The 15400-nt window shown below is 39.8% G+C and overlaps 1 protein-coding gene across 2 annotated transcripts in view; it reads left to right on the top strand.

Annotated features, from left to right (window-relative positions):
* The window catches only part of CSRNP3 (cysteine and serine rich nuclear protein 3), an 84100-nt gene that overhangs the window by 50724 nt on the left and 17976 nt on the right, over positions 1-15400 (top strand). For both annotated transcript variants that reach the window (XM_075028549.1, XM_075028548.1), the window contains one exon: positions 7471-7641. In XM_075028549.1, coding sequence (XP_074884650.1) covers positions 7471-7641 — 171 coding nt within the window. The remainder of the gene's footprint in view (positions 1-7470; positions 7642-15400) is intronic.

Below are 15400 nucleotides of genomic sequence, written 5' to 3'. Positions count from 1 at the left end.
AATAAATACACCATGTATGGTGAAAAGTTAAAAAGCAAATGATAGAAACAAATATTAATTTTACATCTTTTGTTTTTAAGTGACATTTTTTGTTGGCCTGAATGCCTACTTAGGACTGTCTTGGGTGTGCATTAAACCTGCAGATTGTAACATTATATGTTGGTTGTGCATTGTCCTTGATTTAGATAGAAAGCTTGAATTATTACAGCCATAAAGCTATTTTTGAGATAGTAGTTTCAAAACATCACAGCCTTCCAGTAGATATTAATAATTTATATTTTCCAGTACCAGTAGTTTTATTGACTCTATTCTCCAGGGAGAAAGATGCACTTAAACATCTTTTTACTAATTTTGGCTTCACTTGAGGCCAAGCCTTGAATGAAGCCATGATTTTACTCCCATGACATGGAGCTATATTAATTTCGTTGGTGGCAATTGAATCTTAGCTCCTGCTGACCAAAATTGTTTATGTTTACAGGGGCCTGTTTTGTACACTTTCCCTCAAATATTTCTGCTAAAAAGCTACAGAGTAACCTCTTCAAGACCTATTTAGGGCTACCAGCATGCTAGTCTATCACTAAGTTGCTACTGATAGCTGTGCCAGATATTTTTTGGTGTCTTAAACATGCACACAGTCCTGTGAGTGTATTAGAGATTTGGGTTAATGATGTTGTTTCTAATTCTAAAACTTATTACAAAGATAAAAACAAGGTGTTATGGGAGATTTTTATGCTTTTGGTGTTTAAAAAAAGAGAAAAGAAAATGGAAAAAATAAAAAGCCCATGAACCCCAAATCTTCTGATTGGTTGCTTTTAAGTTGTCAGATGCAAAGAACCAAGCTCATATCATAACATTTAAATGACTTGTTACTGAAGTGGCAAGAACACAATCTGACTACTGTAGTATCAGGGGCTCCACACCAGTTTCCGTGTTCTCCCTCACTGAAAACCTAGAGGCTCCTGGAGCTCCTTAGATCTGTGCCAGCGCTTGCATAGGGATAGGAGAAGGTATTCCTGCAGCTGTGCCTTTTATTGGGTGGATGTGACAAGACAAAGGCATCGGGCTGGACAAAATCATCTGCCAAGCTGGAATTTGAACGCTGAATTCAGGAGAGGGAAGTTGAAACAGCCTCCATCAGGGAACGTGCTGAGCATGCCTATTGTATAACGCTGCAGCAATACTAAAACGCAAATGGCTGCTGGCTGTGCACAGGCAGTTCTTTAATATCTCAGGATTTGGTGCGTAATAGGCCAAGACCATTTTTCTTGCTACCTATGCGATGAATTCTTATTAACAATATTTGTTAAGGCATATTAAACATCTGCATTAAACGTTTGTACATAATTAAATTTTACCAGTGTATGACAGAAGAAAGCCGATGTTAAAGAGCAACAAAATTTGCAGAGCTAAGCAATGGATAATTGGCAAATAGCATAATTTTTGGCATCATATGACCCTTTACTGTGTGTTTATTTTGATAACTAAAGCAATGTATATTTACACTTCAGAGATGCCTGTTGAAGCTAAGAATATATTTCACAAGAGTACTGCAAATGGTCTAACTGTATTAGGGCAGCATTCTGCTTCACAAATTAGTTCTGCTGAGAAGCTGGGTGTATTAGTACAACTGATCTACTTCTGCTTATTGTGCTGGCTTGTTCAAAAGCTGAGCTAATGCAAATCCTTAGCTGTATATTCAGATACATAGCATAGAGGAGTACCTGCTGCATGGTAACACTCAACTTCGAGGACACCCATATTTTTTGTATCTGTTTTGTTTACCTTCTCCTTTATAGCTGGCCTCCAGTGATCGTGATCGTGACAGTGCATGGCTTTGCTGTTTCATTTGTATTTCTCTTAAACAGTGAAGGAAACTTGAAACTCGGTATTTTTGGCTCAGAGTCCAACTTCTGTAGGAAATTAATTTTTTTATAACCTTCTACTTCAAACCGTTCTCATCTGTTTTCCTCTTTCCAGTTTTACCTCTTCCGTTGTGCTGTTATTCAGTCCATATTGTCATTCTCAAAACCTGACTAATTTAGCAAATTTTCATGTGTTTAGGCACATCTTTGGCATTTGAGAGATGTCTCCTCTAAAAATTTCAAGTCTTTCCCTTGAAATTCTTGGGAGTGAGAGTGCTTTTTGACCACTGTAGTTGCAAGATTTTTTTTTAATAATCATTGTTTTTTACCACAGGTAAAACAGTTTATCTCTTTTCACTTTTTAAATATTTTTGCCATGTTTAAACATATATGAAGGTATGTATGAAACTTGCAAAGGAGATGAGAGAAAATGGGCAAAAAGTGGGAAAATAAGAGCAAGCTTTTCATGTTCCCCTTTCCAGAAGAACGTATTTAGAGGTCAGAATAGCCAGCATAATTGATTCCTGCCAGAGGCAGTATGAATTTATATCTTTACCCTTGACTTGACTTTTAGCCTGTATTTATTTAGCCATTTAAATTGTCGTAGCCGTTTCTTTTGGCCATCCCCTTGGCAGTCTCATTGTTGACACTTTCACTTCACTTCCTCCGCATTTGAAGGCATAATGACTGGAAATATTTTTGAAAGAAAGCGTGTAGGCTACAACTAAATACTGTGTCACTCTAATTCCAAGTGTTAATGCTTTCTCAGTTAAAGCAAGCCTTGTGTAGTATAAGGTATATTTTCTTATAGGGCAGTTCTGACTAAGTATTTAAATTGTAATCTTGAGATCACATTAGTTGTGATACGCAAACTTAATGTTTTAAGATGTAATGAAGGGTGTTAAGAGAGCTGAATTGATTTTAAGGTGGCCAGAAGGTAAATTAAAGGAATCCAATTGCCTTTTATTGAGGGGGAGAGGGCTTAATGTTCAGAAAAAGAATTTTGAAAATGAACAGGCCAATCTATCATTACCCCAGAGATCCTATTATTTAATACATCTGCTTTGTTTTTCAAACATGTCCTTTTCAAGTGTTTTAGAATTGATCAGAATCCCATTGTGTTTGAAGACAAGGCAAAATTACGGTGCCAGCAGAGCTCGTTTACTGGTGCAGAGGTCCAGTAACATACTGTAGGGAGGACCGTATGTTTCCTAGCAGTGTCAAGATGACTGTAAAATACCTTGTCCTTCCAGTGACTCTCTTTGAGCAGAAATACTTTTTTTTCTTGTGGTAAGGATAGGCTGTGGTCATTGAGGACTGCAGGTCTTTTGCTTCTGAGTAAGGTTTCAGGATTAGTCCCGAAGTGATGTCCCCTTAATGAAATAAGAAGCAAGGCAATTAGAGGTTAGGTGCCTGAGAGTTAAATGTTTTAATCCCCAATGTCTGGGCGGTTACCCTTCAGCATGGACCCACAGCTCAGCTGTTTGCTGTCAAAGCTCCCTATGCTCCACGGTCCCAGTCCAGTGCCTGCTCCTGAAAGCAGGTGCGTAAAACCTTCCCTTTCAAGAACAGAGCATAGGTCGCTCTTCCTCTTAAAACATCTTTCTTGTAAAGATCTGCTGCTGAATGGGTGTCCTGTAATTTACACAGTAGTTCAGCAGCTAAGGAACTCACCAGGACACTGGAGAGCTGAATCTGTTCTTCAGTAATTGCTGCCTCTAAGTTCTAGCTTAGCGGAGAGCACCCTAGTCCTTTGCTTAGGTGGAGACCATTTCACTGTATAGAAAATAATGCCAAGATTCATAGTCCAAAGGGAGCGTGCACAAGTAGCATGCCAAGTGCTGTACTGTATTTACCGGCCTTTGGGTACATAAACAGTCACTCATGGGTTTGGGCCTGGTCCAACCTTTCCGTCTCTGTTCCTTCTCGACGTGCTCTGCACTCATACTTTGTTTTCCTTTTGTTCCTAGACACCTTGCTTGGAAGAACACCAAGTTTCAGGCTCCCAGGGAGACCTGGACATGAACTTTTTCAGGCATCTCAAATCTATGTAACTTCTGGGTATGCGCAGAAGCAGCCTTTATGGTAGGGGAGCTTCAAAGTGAGACCCTGAAAAAGCTCACATGCCTTTGAGGAAGACAGTTTGGTGACAGATGGGCAGAGGAAGGGGGTTTTGATCTGAGGACTGGTCAAAGACAAGGGCATTGGAGCCATTTAAAAGTTACTGGTTTCTCAATGGAAAGGAGCTATTTCTCAGTGGACAGGCAGTAATCAACCATTTGTATGCCCCTGTGCCCTTGCAGGGGGTAGGCTGAGCAGGTGTAATTGGGGGTGGCAAGGTGTACCTGTCGGGGTTGCGCATCACTCCCACTGCTTTTGTTTTCTGGCCCTAGGGAATCTGGCAGCAGTTCCCAGAGCAGACTCAAGACTGCTGTGTCAGGGACCAGTGCGCCCTGTGTGTTACTCTCAAGAGTTGGATACCTTCTGATGGGAATCCGTGTCTTGTTCGGGGAATCATTAACTCAGAATTGGGAAGAATCTCTTTGAATAGTAACTGAGTGCACAAGTGTTTTCAGACCCGCACAGATTTTTGCTCATTTTCTCTTCCTTGTTCTGGCTGATGAACACTTTAGTTACCACATTAAAAGTGGAATAGTGTCAGCAAGAGGCTGTGCTGCCTTGGGGAGTTCCCCAGAGGCAGGCTGTTGAGGGCTGCACAGCTGTGAGATTGAGAGCATAGGCACTAACATGCCGGGTGCTTTCCAGCAACTGCAGCAGTCGGCCAGACTCCTCAGCTTTCGGATGAGTAACTCCATGCTGCAGTTCCATTTGCCTCTCCACTGCCATTCCCTCCCTTCACCCCCACCCCACCCCCAAGTATAAAGGCGTTTCCTAATTCTGTACAGGATCAGCAGATGCACTGCACCTCCCTTGTAGTATCATCACTATTGGCGACTGAAATGGAAATATCACTATAAAACAGCAAGATGACCTCGGTGACCTCTCTTCAGCCATTTCCACTTTTTGGGGAGTACCTGTATGTGTGGAGTTCTATCTTGTACAGCATGCTGCTAGACACTGGCATGTTTCTGCTGCTGCTTACTGTCCAATACCATAAAGACTGAAACTGCTGCGATTTTGAAGGATCCGTGGCTACAGTTTCAGGAGATGTGTTTTGTTGTGGGTTTTTCCCCCAAATAAACTAATACAAAACTTCTTGTCTCAGGAGAGCAAGTCGAATTTATAAGAGGCTGTGTATGTCGTATAGCAACATTTCAGCCTTATGCTTAGGGGAAATTGACTGCAAGGATGAGGAAGCAGAGCCTTGTATCTGCAGTGGTTGTGGCTGGATTTCTCATCCCATTGCTTTCCGCTGAAGCGTTAAATACTGACTACTGCTGGAGACAAGATATTAAACTTGGTGCAATCATGTATGTGCTTCTCGGAGCTTTTGCTTCATAATAGGGGAATGAACTCCCTTATTATAAAACTTCTGTTCTAGTCCTTGTAATTAAATAGTATCATGAAAATGTTGTATAATGCCTCCACAGTTTCTAGCTTTGACTTACACAGGCAAGTTTAAACCTGCTCATAACGCCTTCCTGGTGCGCTTAGGAGCTGGCAGACAATGTAAAATGCTTCGTCAGCAAAGCAGAACAAATAATTAGAACTAACTTTCTGTTGCACTGGGATGAAACCATGATATTCTTGCCACCTCAGTCCCTGGATTTCCTATAGACAGACTTCAGTGTTTGCTGAATTATGATTTTGAATTAGTCCTACAGACTCTGTAACCTGGTGAGCCCATCAATTTTAAAAAAAATTTTTTTTTTGTAGCTCTTGGCTTCTTACACCCACCCTTATCCTGCTCTAGCTTCATATCAGGACAAAAGGCGGTTGCAAACCTCTCCATGCTCTCACTTTGTTTTTTCCAGGAAGGAAACTGGTGTTGGGGCTTGAATGGAGTGATAAGATGCATAGGAGACATTGAAACTACTTGGTATTAGACCAAGTGTGAGCAAAGAACCAGAGAATCTACTGAAGTGCTGTGCTTACAGGGTCAGAACATAACAGCTACATCACTGAGACTATCTCTATATTAATTAAAAAGATAAAAACAGATGCAGGCTAAGGAAGTGTTCTCTGGCTTCTGCTGCCAAGTGGCAGGGTGGGGTTCTTGTCCACAGTGGGTAAGCTGTCAGCCCTCTGCCAAAACCCGGGTGCCCTCATCCAGCCTGCCTGCTGGGAATGGTTCTGGCACCTGCTTCATCCTGCGTTATCCAGGAGAGCGCAAGATGGCCTGGGCCAAAACTCTGAAATGTGCTAATTGTTAAACAGTATGGCCAGTACTGGAGTCTCTGCCTTAACCTTGTCTTCTTTACTAGTAGTCATTTAGCCCAGCATATGCTAGCTTCCTGACAGATTTATTGGTTTTTTTAAACATATAACTGTAGAAATCTTGGTTGGAAGTGGGCTCTGGAGGTTATCTAGTCCAATTTCCTGGATGGAGCAGAGTGCAGCTGGCTTGGAATTAATGAGTCCTAAAGGTAGCTGTGGGGATTTAAGAAGTTCTGTTTCAGTGAGGAATGTAAATTTCTTTTTTTTTTTTCTTGCTTTCAGTGGGATTTGGCAGAACCCTGTAGTAAGCCCGTCGTGCTAGGTTGTGTGTCCTCCTCAGCAAGTCTAGCATGTCATCAATCCTAGGCAAACTTTTTGCCTGGATAAGTATCAGCAGGGCTTGCCTCTGCGATGCTGTGGGTGGCGTGGTGGCAGCTGCATGTCCTCTCAGCAGGCTCCAGCTGTTCTTGATCTTGCCTCAGTTAGTTAAGGGTACACTTTCTCCTTAATGATGTGCAATTCATGGTATATTTCTACCTCTGCTGCTAAATTTCTGCTTGAATACTTTGCTTTATAAACTTCTACTCAACCTCAGGAATGTATTAGGCATCTCATTTCTTAATGTGGACTTTGGGAGGCAATTGGTGTCTCTGACTGGAGTGGGGAATTTCTGAATTCCAGGCATTTATTGAGCACTAAATTGGTATATGGTCTGTGTGACTTCATTGTTTTTTATCTGTCCATAATGTTGGAATTTCTCAGATGGATTTCTTATAGGGGTGATGTGAACACTGATTAGGTCACATATATTTGGCAATGGGAACTGTGGTGTTCCAGACAATTTCTTCTTGGTTAATTTCATCCCTGACTGTGAATATTCCTTCCACCTGTGGCAGCCAAGGGGGAGACCAGGTGAGGGTGTTTGAAGAGAAACTCCTATTTTTCCCTTGTTTGAAATTTCACAACATAACCTAGAAATCAGGGATGCTCTTGACATCAAAATGGGGATACTCCCTAAAAGCAACCTGTTACACATTGTTCTAGCAAAATAACCATCTCCTTACATGTCAAGTATGACTTATGATTTTTTTTTCTTTGCTATGGCTTCACTGTCTCGTAATTAATTGTATCTAATTTCATACAAAATGGTTATTCAGGACTTGAAGTGACAACTTATTGGTACTTCTAAGTAAAAATTACTTTGGAGGTTATGACTGCATACTCTGCAGTTGGATGTTTCAGTGCCTCATTGCTTCTGTTCCTGTTACAGGTGCATGTGACAGCATTGCAGCAATGAGTGGAATTTTAAAGAGGAAGTTTGAAGAAGTTGATGGCTCCTCACCTTGTTCCTCTGTGCGGGAATCAGATGATGACATTTCTAGCAGTGAAAGTGCTGACAGTGGTGATAGTGTCAATCCATCAACTTCTAATCATTTTACCCGTAAGTACTAAAGTTGTGTATCTAAAGAATTCTTCCTGTTCCTCAAAATAAAATAAATTTCATGGTTAGATAAACATGATGATTTTAAATGGAACAGATGATAAAATGGACTCTCTGTGGTGTTCAGTTTGTGACTTGGTCAAAACGACTTAGCAAGCTTGCATCCTTTAGCCTTCCTGTTAACTATATAAAACTATTTGTCACTGTAAAAATTTGAAGTCACTTCGAAGCCCCTACCTATTTACTATTTGAATGATGTGGCTGTTCGTAGTTAACCGTGGGAGCTCTGCTTAAGGTATTTCCAACAGGTACTGTAGGGAAGGTGCTTTAGGTAAGTTTGTTTTCTTTAGTTAAGTGTAGTGCAGCTGTCAGCTATATGTGGTATTGTATTGGTGAGAGTTCTCCTCCAAAGGAAGTAATAAGCTTTCTTTTATTTGGAGTTGAGCAACATTTTTTATGGGACACATTATTGCAGTAGTTTCTGTTCTTCATGTAGGGGAGAGTGTCTCTGTGCTAGGCCATGGTTTTGTGTACAGGTAAGAATTTGGTTTTAAGTTAGCAAAGCTACATGTGCAGCATATATATCTAGGAAGAATAAATTTACAGCTTTTATTTGTAGTTATGATATTTGTTTTAGGTGGTTATACTGTTTTAACAGTGAACTGCATGTTTTAAAAAGCAGGCGTTTGCCTCCTTCAACTCTGTTGCATACAGATCTTCCCGCTGGAGTTAGTGCCTGTAAAGCTGTTTTCTTAAGACCGTGGGCCAAGGAGTAGGTGAGGCTCCTCATCACTGCCTGTACAAAATGTGATCCTTATAACTATCTCGTTTAGATTGTGGCTAGAAATCATATTGGTGCCATGTGATATGAATGTTCTTATAACTGATTCATCTACCAAATGCTGCTGTGCAGCTTGAGCTAGGGTTTGGATGTGAGGGTCCGAATCTTCGTTGCTCTAGTATGGAACACTCTTGTGCGAAGGGTTACACAGGCACAACTTTTCAAATGTGTTTACATGTAACTATTTTGTTGGTATTTTATGTTTAAGATGCAGTACTAGTAGAGGACCTATTTTATTGAAATGCCACAAAGGAGTAAGTGACCCAGTAAATCTCTTTGGTAGTATTAAGAAATAGCTTGGTGGCAATATTATCTGCATGCTGATCTTTTAACTTTCGCATCTGTTTAAGGACTTAGATGATTATTCACCATAGACTGAAAGCAGTCCTTTTACATCAGTCATTGCCACCCACATAGAAGACAGCAATTTTATTGTGAATACACAGATAATACAAAGAAGGCTCGTAATTCAGGGGAGAAACTTGGAAGCTGTAATACATGCATGTAACAATAAGTTTTGGTTGTAGATGACACAATAAATAATTTAGTTTTGAATAAAATCTGTAAGGGAAACTACAGCATTTCAGTGTTATGATTAATGATCCATATAACTGAGATATTTGTGGCCAGAGTAATAAATGTTTATCTGTGCACATATTTGCAGACACACACACATACATAGAAATTGTACATACTACATTTTTTTTAAAAATACATCTACATATCAGTTGGCGATCTGGAAATAGAGTAAATTGTTTGTATGTGAATTGATACTACTGTTTAATAAGTATTGTCTTTAATATAAATGCAGCGACCTAAATTCCAAGAAATCAATTCAGAATAATCCCAGTATTATATGGGGCTGGTTTGGGAAGAAAAGAATTGAACAGGTGGCCTTGGTGCAACAGTTGAATAGGCAAATCTCAAGGTCCTCAAGGAAAAGACTCTTGGTGACTAGTTTCTATGCCACTGGAACGTGGCATCTTTCAGTGTCTCACATTCTGCTTTGCTCTTACTGTAATGCAGCGTACTTTCAGGAGCTTGATAAAGGTGATAATTTTTTATTGGTAAGAAAACAGAGGATGTTGATGCTCAGATGAAGCATAGAATGGAAAGGTGATTTTATCCCTACCTAATTACTTGCATCTTGCATCCAGACTCTCTTCCAGTGTGCATCATTATTTCGTGACTTTACCAAGAACGCTCCATCTTACACCTGATGGGGAAGTCAGATTTTGTTAATTTACTGTTAAAATGCTGCAAGTGAGATTTTGCACCTTCTTCTTCTTTCTTAATATTAAAGCATATCAGTTATATGTTTACACAATCAACATCTACCAATTGAGCAGTGTTAGAAAAATCACTTGGCTAGCCTTAGGCGTATCTGCTATATATAAGAGTAACTCTGCACTAAAAAGCTGAGTCTTAGTGATGATGTATGATAGTAAAAGTTAATATGTGTTTGCAATAAAAATTAATCATGTTTATATTTAAAATAAAAGGAGTAAAGATAGTTGACAAATGCTGAAAGATGTTTTTAACTTGATAAATGACTAGCTCTAGAAAAAAATTTTTTTGTGGAGATTGGATTTTTATTTTGTTTTATTCTTCTCACATTTTCTTGAGTCTTCATGTGCTTTGATTCTGGAAAGAGTGTTTTAATTGGACAATTGGTGAAATTCTTATATGCACAGGATTTGTTTTCCTTTTGGTGTGTATTGGTTGACATCAGTTGTATGTGTGATGCTGGATGTTCTTCAGGGCAGGAGCACTTTTCTTTGCATGTACTTTTTTTAAAGTCTAGATTTTTTTTAAACAGTATTATTTGAAAAAGCATATTCTGAGTTCTAGGAAGTGATAAAAAATGAACTGATCCTACTGAAGTACTTGGCCCTGTCTTGTCAAAGCAGAATATGTGGAAATTGCCCATGTTCCTATGTCATGAGTACAGGTGCCTTACACAGCTAAGTGATGCTCACTTGAAAACTATATGCAGATGTGTGGTACAATAATGAAACTGTTAACAGTGTACATTGAAATGTGTTTTGTTCACTTTTTAAACACATTCATCTCGCAGAATAAAAGATAAGAGCTTTCCTATGTTGAATATTTGAATCCATACTTTTAAGGACATGTGGAAAGGAAGAGTTCTGTGGGACTTTTTCAGTAAACAGACTGAAAAGAGCCTGTGCAGAAGAAAGGCTGGCCAGATTCCTTGCCTCTGTTATGTGCCTGAGTACCTCCTTGGTGGAGGTTATCTTTCTAAGCCATTTCATGACACTTTGTGCCATTTTCTTTTCTCTTTTGTGAGACACTTTCAGATCCAGTGTACGGTCTTCCTTCCAGTCTGTTTTCATGTAAGTAAATCTGAAGTTCAGTATAAACTCTCTTTTACTGACTGGAAATATGGGGGTTGTGGGTGACCTGTAGTCAACACCAAGATCTATATGTTAGTTCTTTAACTGAGCTTTTAAAAAAAGCCTCATGTGGCCCTCTAAGTCTTATTTTTTCTTTCTAATTGACCTGACAGAGATTATTTTTTAATCTCTTGGAGCTACAACTCTTTCAGTGCTTCAGCAAGCAGGCAGTTTGCATATAAATCTATCTAGAATAGCTGATGCATCTCAGTATTTACACAACCCTTGAAACAACATGTATTGGGTCAGATAAACAAGAACCTTTCAGCTATCCTGCTCCATTACCCTTAAAGGTCAGTTTAACCTGCCAGCTAAATGAGGCACACAGCTGCTGTGGATCATTCAGGTGGGGCAAAACCACCAGAAGATAGCTTTGATCTCAACAATTAACCCTGTAGTGTGATGGCAGAAAATACATGACTGAGACGTCCCTAAGTGCTATCCATTGTGACTACTACACAGGGAGAGGTACAGAGTGTCTTTAACAATATAGCCATTTAAACAAATCAAGACAGCAACAACAACAAAACCAACAAAACCCCTAGCCTAAGTTACAGACGTCTTTTCCTTAGTCAGGAAATGAAATTACAGTCCATAAAGCATAGACAACTGTTACCAGGTTCATAACCAAAAAATAAAAAAATGTAGTATTTTCTTGGTCAGGTATATGTATATATATATATCTGCACGTTTTTAAATCTCTTATCAAATGGTGATGGAGTGCCTTCATTACCACTGGCAGATAGAATCCCTACCGTCTTTTTTGCTTTCTTTTTTCAGTCTGTTGAGGTCATTCCAGTTTGATTCAGCAGGCCATTAGTCACACCACAGATTTACCTTAATGGATGCCAAAGCATATTACTAACCAGTCCACGTACCTGTCCCATTTCACGGCCCTTCCTCCATATCAGAAAGAGGGATGTTCATCTTCAAGTAGCAGTCCAAGCATGCATTGACATTATTAGTCAGGACTGAGAGCACTTGTTCCCCTATTTCCTTAGAGGCACATGAAATACAGGGCAGGAGCACACGCAGTGCCATTTCAGCTCCTTTAAATTGCCCTGTTGAGCTAGGACACCACGCTGCTGTGTCTCATCAGCTCCACAGCAAATTGTCTTTGGAATTGCCATTCAGGATGTCAGTAAAATGCCCTGACAGTTCCTGCGATTGTGGGTGCTGAGGGATGCTGGGTTCCACGCTCCAGCTCAGGTGTGGGGGATTCTTCCTGCTGTGTGGAGGTACCTGCCCCTAAATGCTTGATCTATTTTTCTGATGAAGAAAAATATCTCAATTTAAGTTGTAGAATTACATGCAATTGAAAGACCTGGGAAGACCTCATCAAGTCCTGTCTTTTGCAGATTGGTGCTGATAAAAAATCCCCATACCACATTAATCACAGATGCATCTCTTAAGAAACACACTTAGAGGAGCTGCTGCTTTCCTCTGCCATTTCAGCTTCAGTGTAGTGTAGCTGAAACTTTCAGAGTAATGCCTTTATTGCAGAGGCTCCTCTTCTTCACTTGCAGAGGCAGGTGAAATATCCAGCACCAGCTCATCTGATAAGGTGATCTTCACCAAAAGGAGGTAGAACCATTGCAGAGTCTAACTGATAGCCTCCATCAATTATCTGTATCTTGCCATTAACATTATCACTGTCATTAGCAAGGTTATCCTGCAGCCAGCCATAATCATAGGTCCTGTCATTCTGCTAATTAGGGTACTATCTTTAAGAGTATTGGATGCCTTAGGTTCATTACAAATGTGGCTGGTCAGTAAGGGTTCTGAGAAAACCCTTTGGTCTCTAAATGCTCTTGCCATCTTTTCATTTTACCGTTAAAGATAATGATGAATTTGAAAATAAAAATACATCGCCATTGCACTTCTTTCAGTATACCCTTAAAGTACTTTTTGAGTATTCTAGAGGTGCTAATATATTGAGATTGCCTCATCTATGTGGCCATGCAGGACTTGGAAGAAGGTATCAAATCTTTAGGAAGGTCTGGCTTCTCTTAAATTACCTTTATGTGAAGGATAAAATTTTGTTTGGTGTAAGGTCAATAGCACAAGGCATTACCTGAGCTTTAAGCTTAAGCTGCATTTTTAATTGCTGGTTAATGGTAAAATCTAAATGACTTAGAAGTGGTGGTGCTGGCTTATTATGGGAAAACACTTAGGTGTAGCTAAATGAAGGCATTCTTTTTTCAGGGTATCTTGCAATTATTTATATTGCCTGCAACCAGGCTTGCCTGGAATTTCCTTGTTAATGAGGAATACATTCTTACCCTTATTTGTTGACTCACATTATGAAATGCAAACAGACTGAGAGATTCTTGGTTTTGATTTTAAAGTAAGTCGGCTCACCTGGGCAGTAAAAACCAAGAAATGCAAAGAAATTCAGTGAAACGTAGTGCAATGTCTTTGCTCAAATACTCATACAGAATGACAGAGCAGGGTTTGCCATGACAGGATCTTGCTTGCTGTCTTTCATCTGGAATAGCGACTATTGTAGAGGGAGTTTTTAAAAAAAGAAGGGTTAGGAGGCAGGCTCCCTCTGGTTTTTAGAAGGATTTGTGCAACTAATTCTATATTTTTGAGAAGTTCTTTCCTATAAATTAATGCATTTCATATACTATACAAACAGAGGCACAGGTTTTTCCTTACATGATGGTTTTGTTGGCTTAGATAACATGTAAACAAATTTTTTTTTGTTGAAGATGTTCATGACAGATACACAGAATATTTTTGCAAATGCAAAGTCACAGACAGCTGAATGAGTAGTTGTATTTGTATCAAATGGCTGTTTGCAGAAGTCACCCATAAGATGGGACAAAGGATTGCCTGTAGTGTCTTAGGAGAGTTCAGCAAATACAGTTGTTATGCATGGGTGTTCCTGCAAGGATCCGTGGTTGCGTCTTTCCTCATCACACTGGTCAAAGGTGGGGCCAAGGTCAGAAATAATCATCTACAAAACAGCAGCTGGCATTTAGAGTAAATGCTGAGGCAGAGAGCAGTTAGCTGTCTCCACTTCTTCCCGCAGGCTGATGATATTTGCAGAATGGAGAAACTGGACTAGTATGATGAATGTCACAGAAAAGCATTCTGGAGATAGAGGGTGCTGAGGAAGTAAACTTAAAGCTTTCACTGAAATTTTAGCAGTAAAAATCCAGCTTTTAGCATGCATCCCAAGAATTTAACATTTCTGTGAGATTTCAGACAAAACTCTGACAGTGAGGTAAAATGCTTAGCTAAAGTACAAATGAAAAACCTCTCCTATTCATGTCAAATTTGTCTGTGAGCTAGTATTTTTCAAAAACCTTTTCATGTGACATAAATAAATCTAGCATGAGGCAAGCATTCCCATCAAGCCCTTCCTGTGAGGTGAATTTAGCTTTGGCTTTACCCAAGAGAAAGGTACCAGAAGGATGAAGCAGTGAAATGCTACCAAGGTAGGTGTTGCTGTTCCACAGCTTTGTCCCTGTCCTGTCCAATTTGCACTACTCAATTTACGCCTTTCTGAGTATGCAGTTCCCTTCAAGACTTGCAGGTTCAAATTAATTTTAGAAAATACCCCCCTGCCCTGAAGCTCACGTTTCTTTGGGAGGGTATATTGTATGTCACAGCATTTCCTCTTCGTGTGGATTTCCAGCATGTAGGAAAAGTGTTTCATCATTAAGGGTTTAAAGTTTGTAAATTTAGTGTATGGAGACTCCTAGAAAAATATCTTTTGGGAGGCAGTGGGGTAGGAAGTGAGGTAGGAGGCAGAGGTAGAAGCAGTTTCTGGAATATAATCTTTTCCCAAGTTCCTGTTTTCTATGAAGATTGCAAAGCGAGCAGGCTTTTATAAGGGGTGTTCTGACCTGGATTACCGTGATGGATTAGGCTTTGCTGTTCTGTGGTGTTAGACTTGATGAAACACTGCGTGGGAAAGTCACGGAGCAGGTGGAGAATGGTGTTAATCCTTCCTGCCATAGTGGTTTATGTGGCACTAAGAGTATGTAAAAAGCAGACAAATGGGTAGTAGAGAATAAGAAAAGCAGCATTTCCTCTGGTCTAAGATAGAGCTTTAATCCAAAAGGCTGCTTCATACACGTTTTTTCCAGCCTTTTGAAATTTTCATGTGCCTAGGATATTTCTGCGCTGGTGACAGTGAATTGCTTTTCCCTCATTGATGCAAGAGTGCTAGTAATCTGCCGGGTAGCCATATGGTTCACATTTATTTTAATGTGTCTTTGACATCAGGAGAATAGCTGAGACAGCAGAAGAAAGTGCTTATGTCTTGGAGTTCAGCCAGAACTGAGATCATTTATGTTTCGTAATCAAAGAACTACCACTTTTCTCAGTAAAAAATGTTTGAAAAACATGATGGGCTTAAAATGTCATTCCTATCAGGATTTTGTAAAATTAGGAAGCAGGCTTTGCATTTCATAGACGAATATAGCAGCAGCAGGATCTCTTCCCAGGTGGGGGGGGGTTGGATTCTGATTTGGCTGCTAAATGCGCA

Source organism: Buteo buteo, chromosome 5 (genome assembly GCF_964188355.1).
Source record: "Buteo buteo chromosome 5, bButBut1.hap1.1, whole genome shotgun sequence".
NCBI classification, from domain to species: domain Eukaryota; kingdom Metazoa; phylum Chordata; class Aves; order Accipitriformes; family Accipitridae; genus Buteo; species Buteo buteo.
Note: the sequence above shows the minus strand (reverse complement) of the source record. Positions and strands in the feature narration are given on the sequence as shown.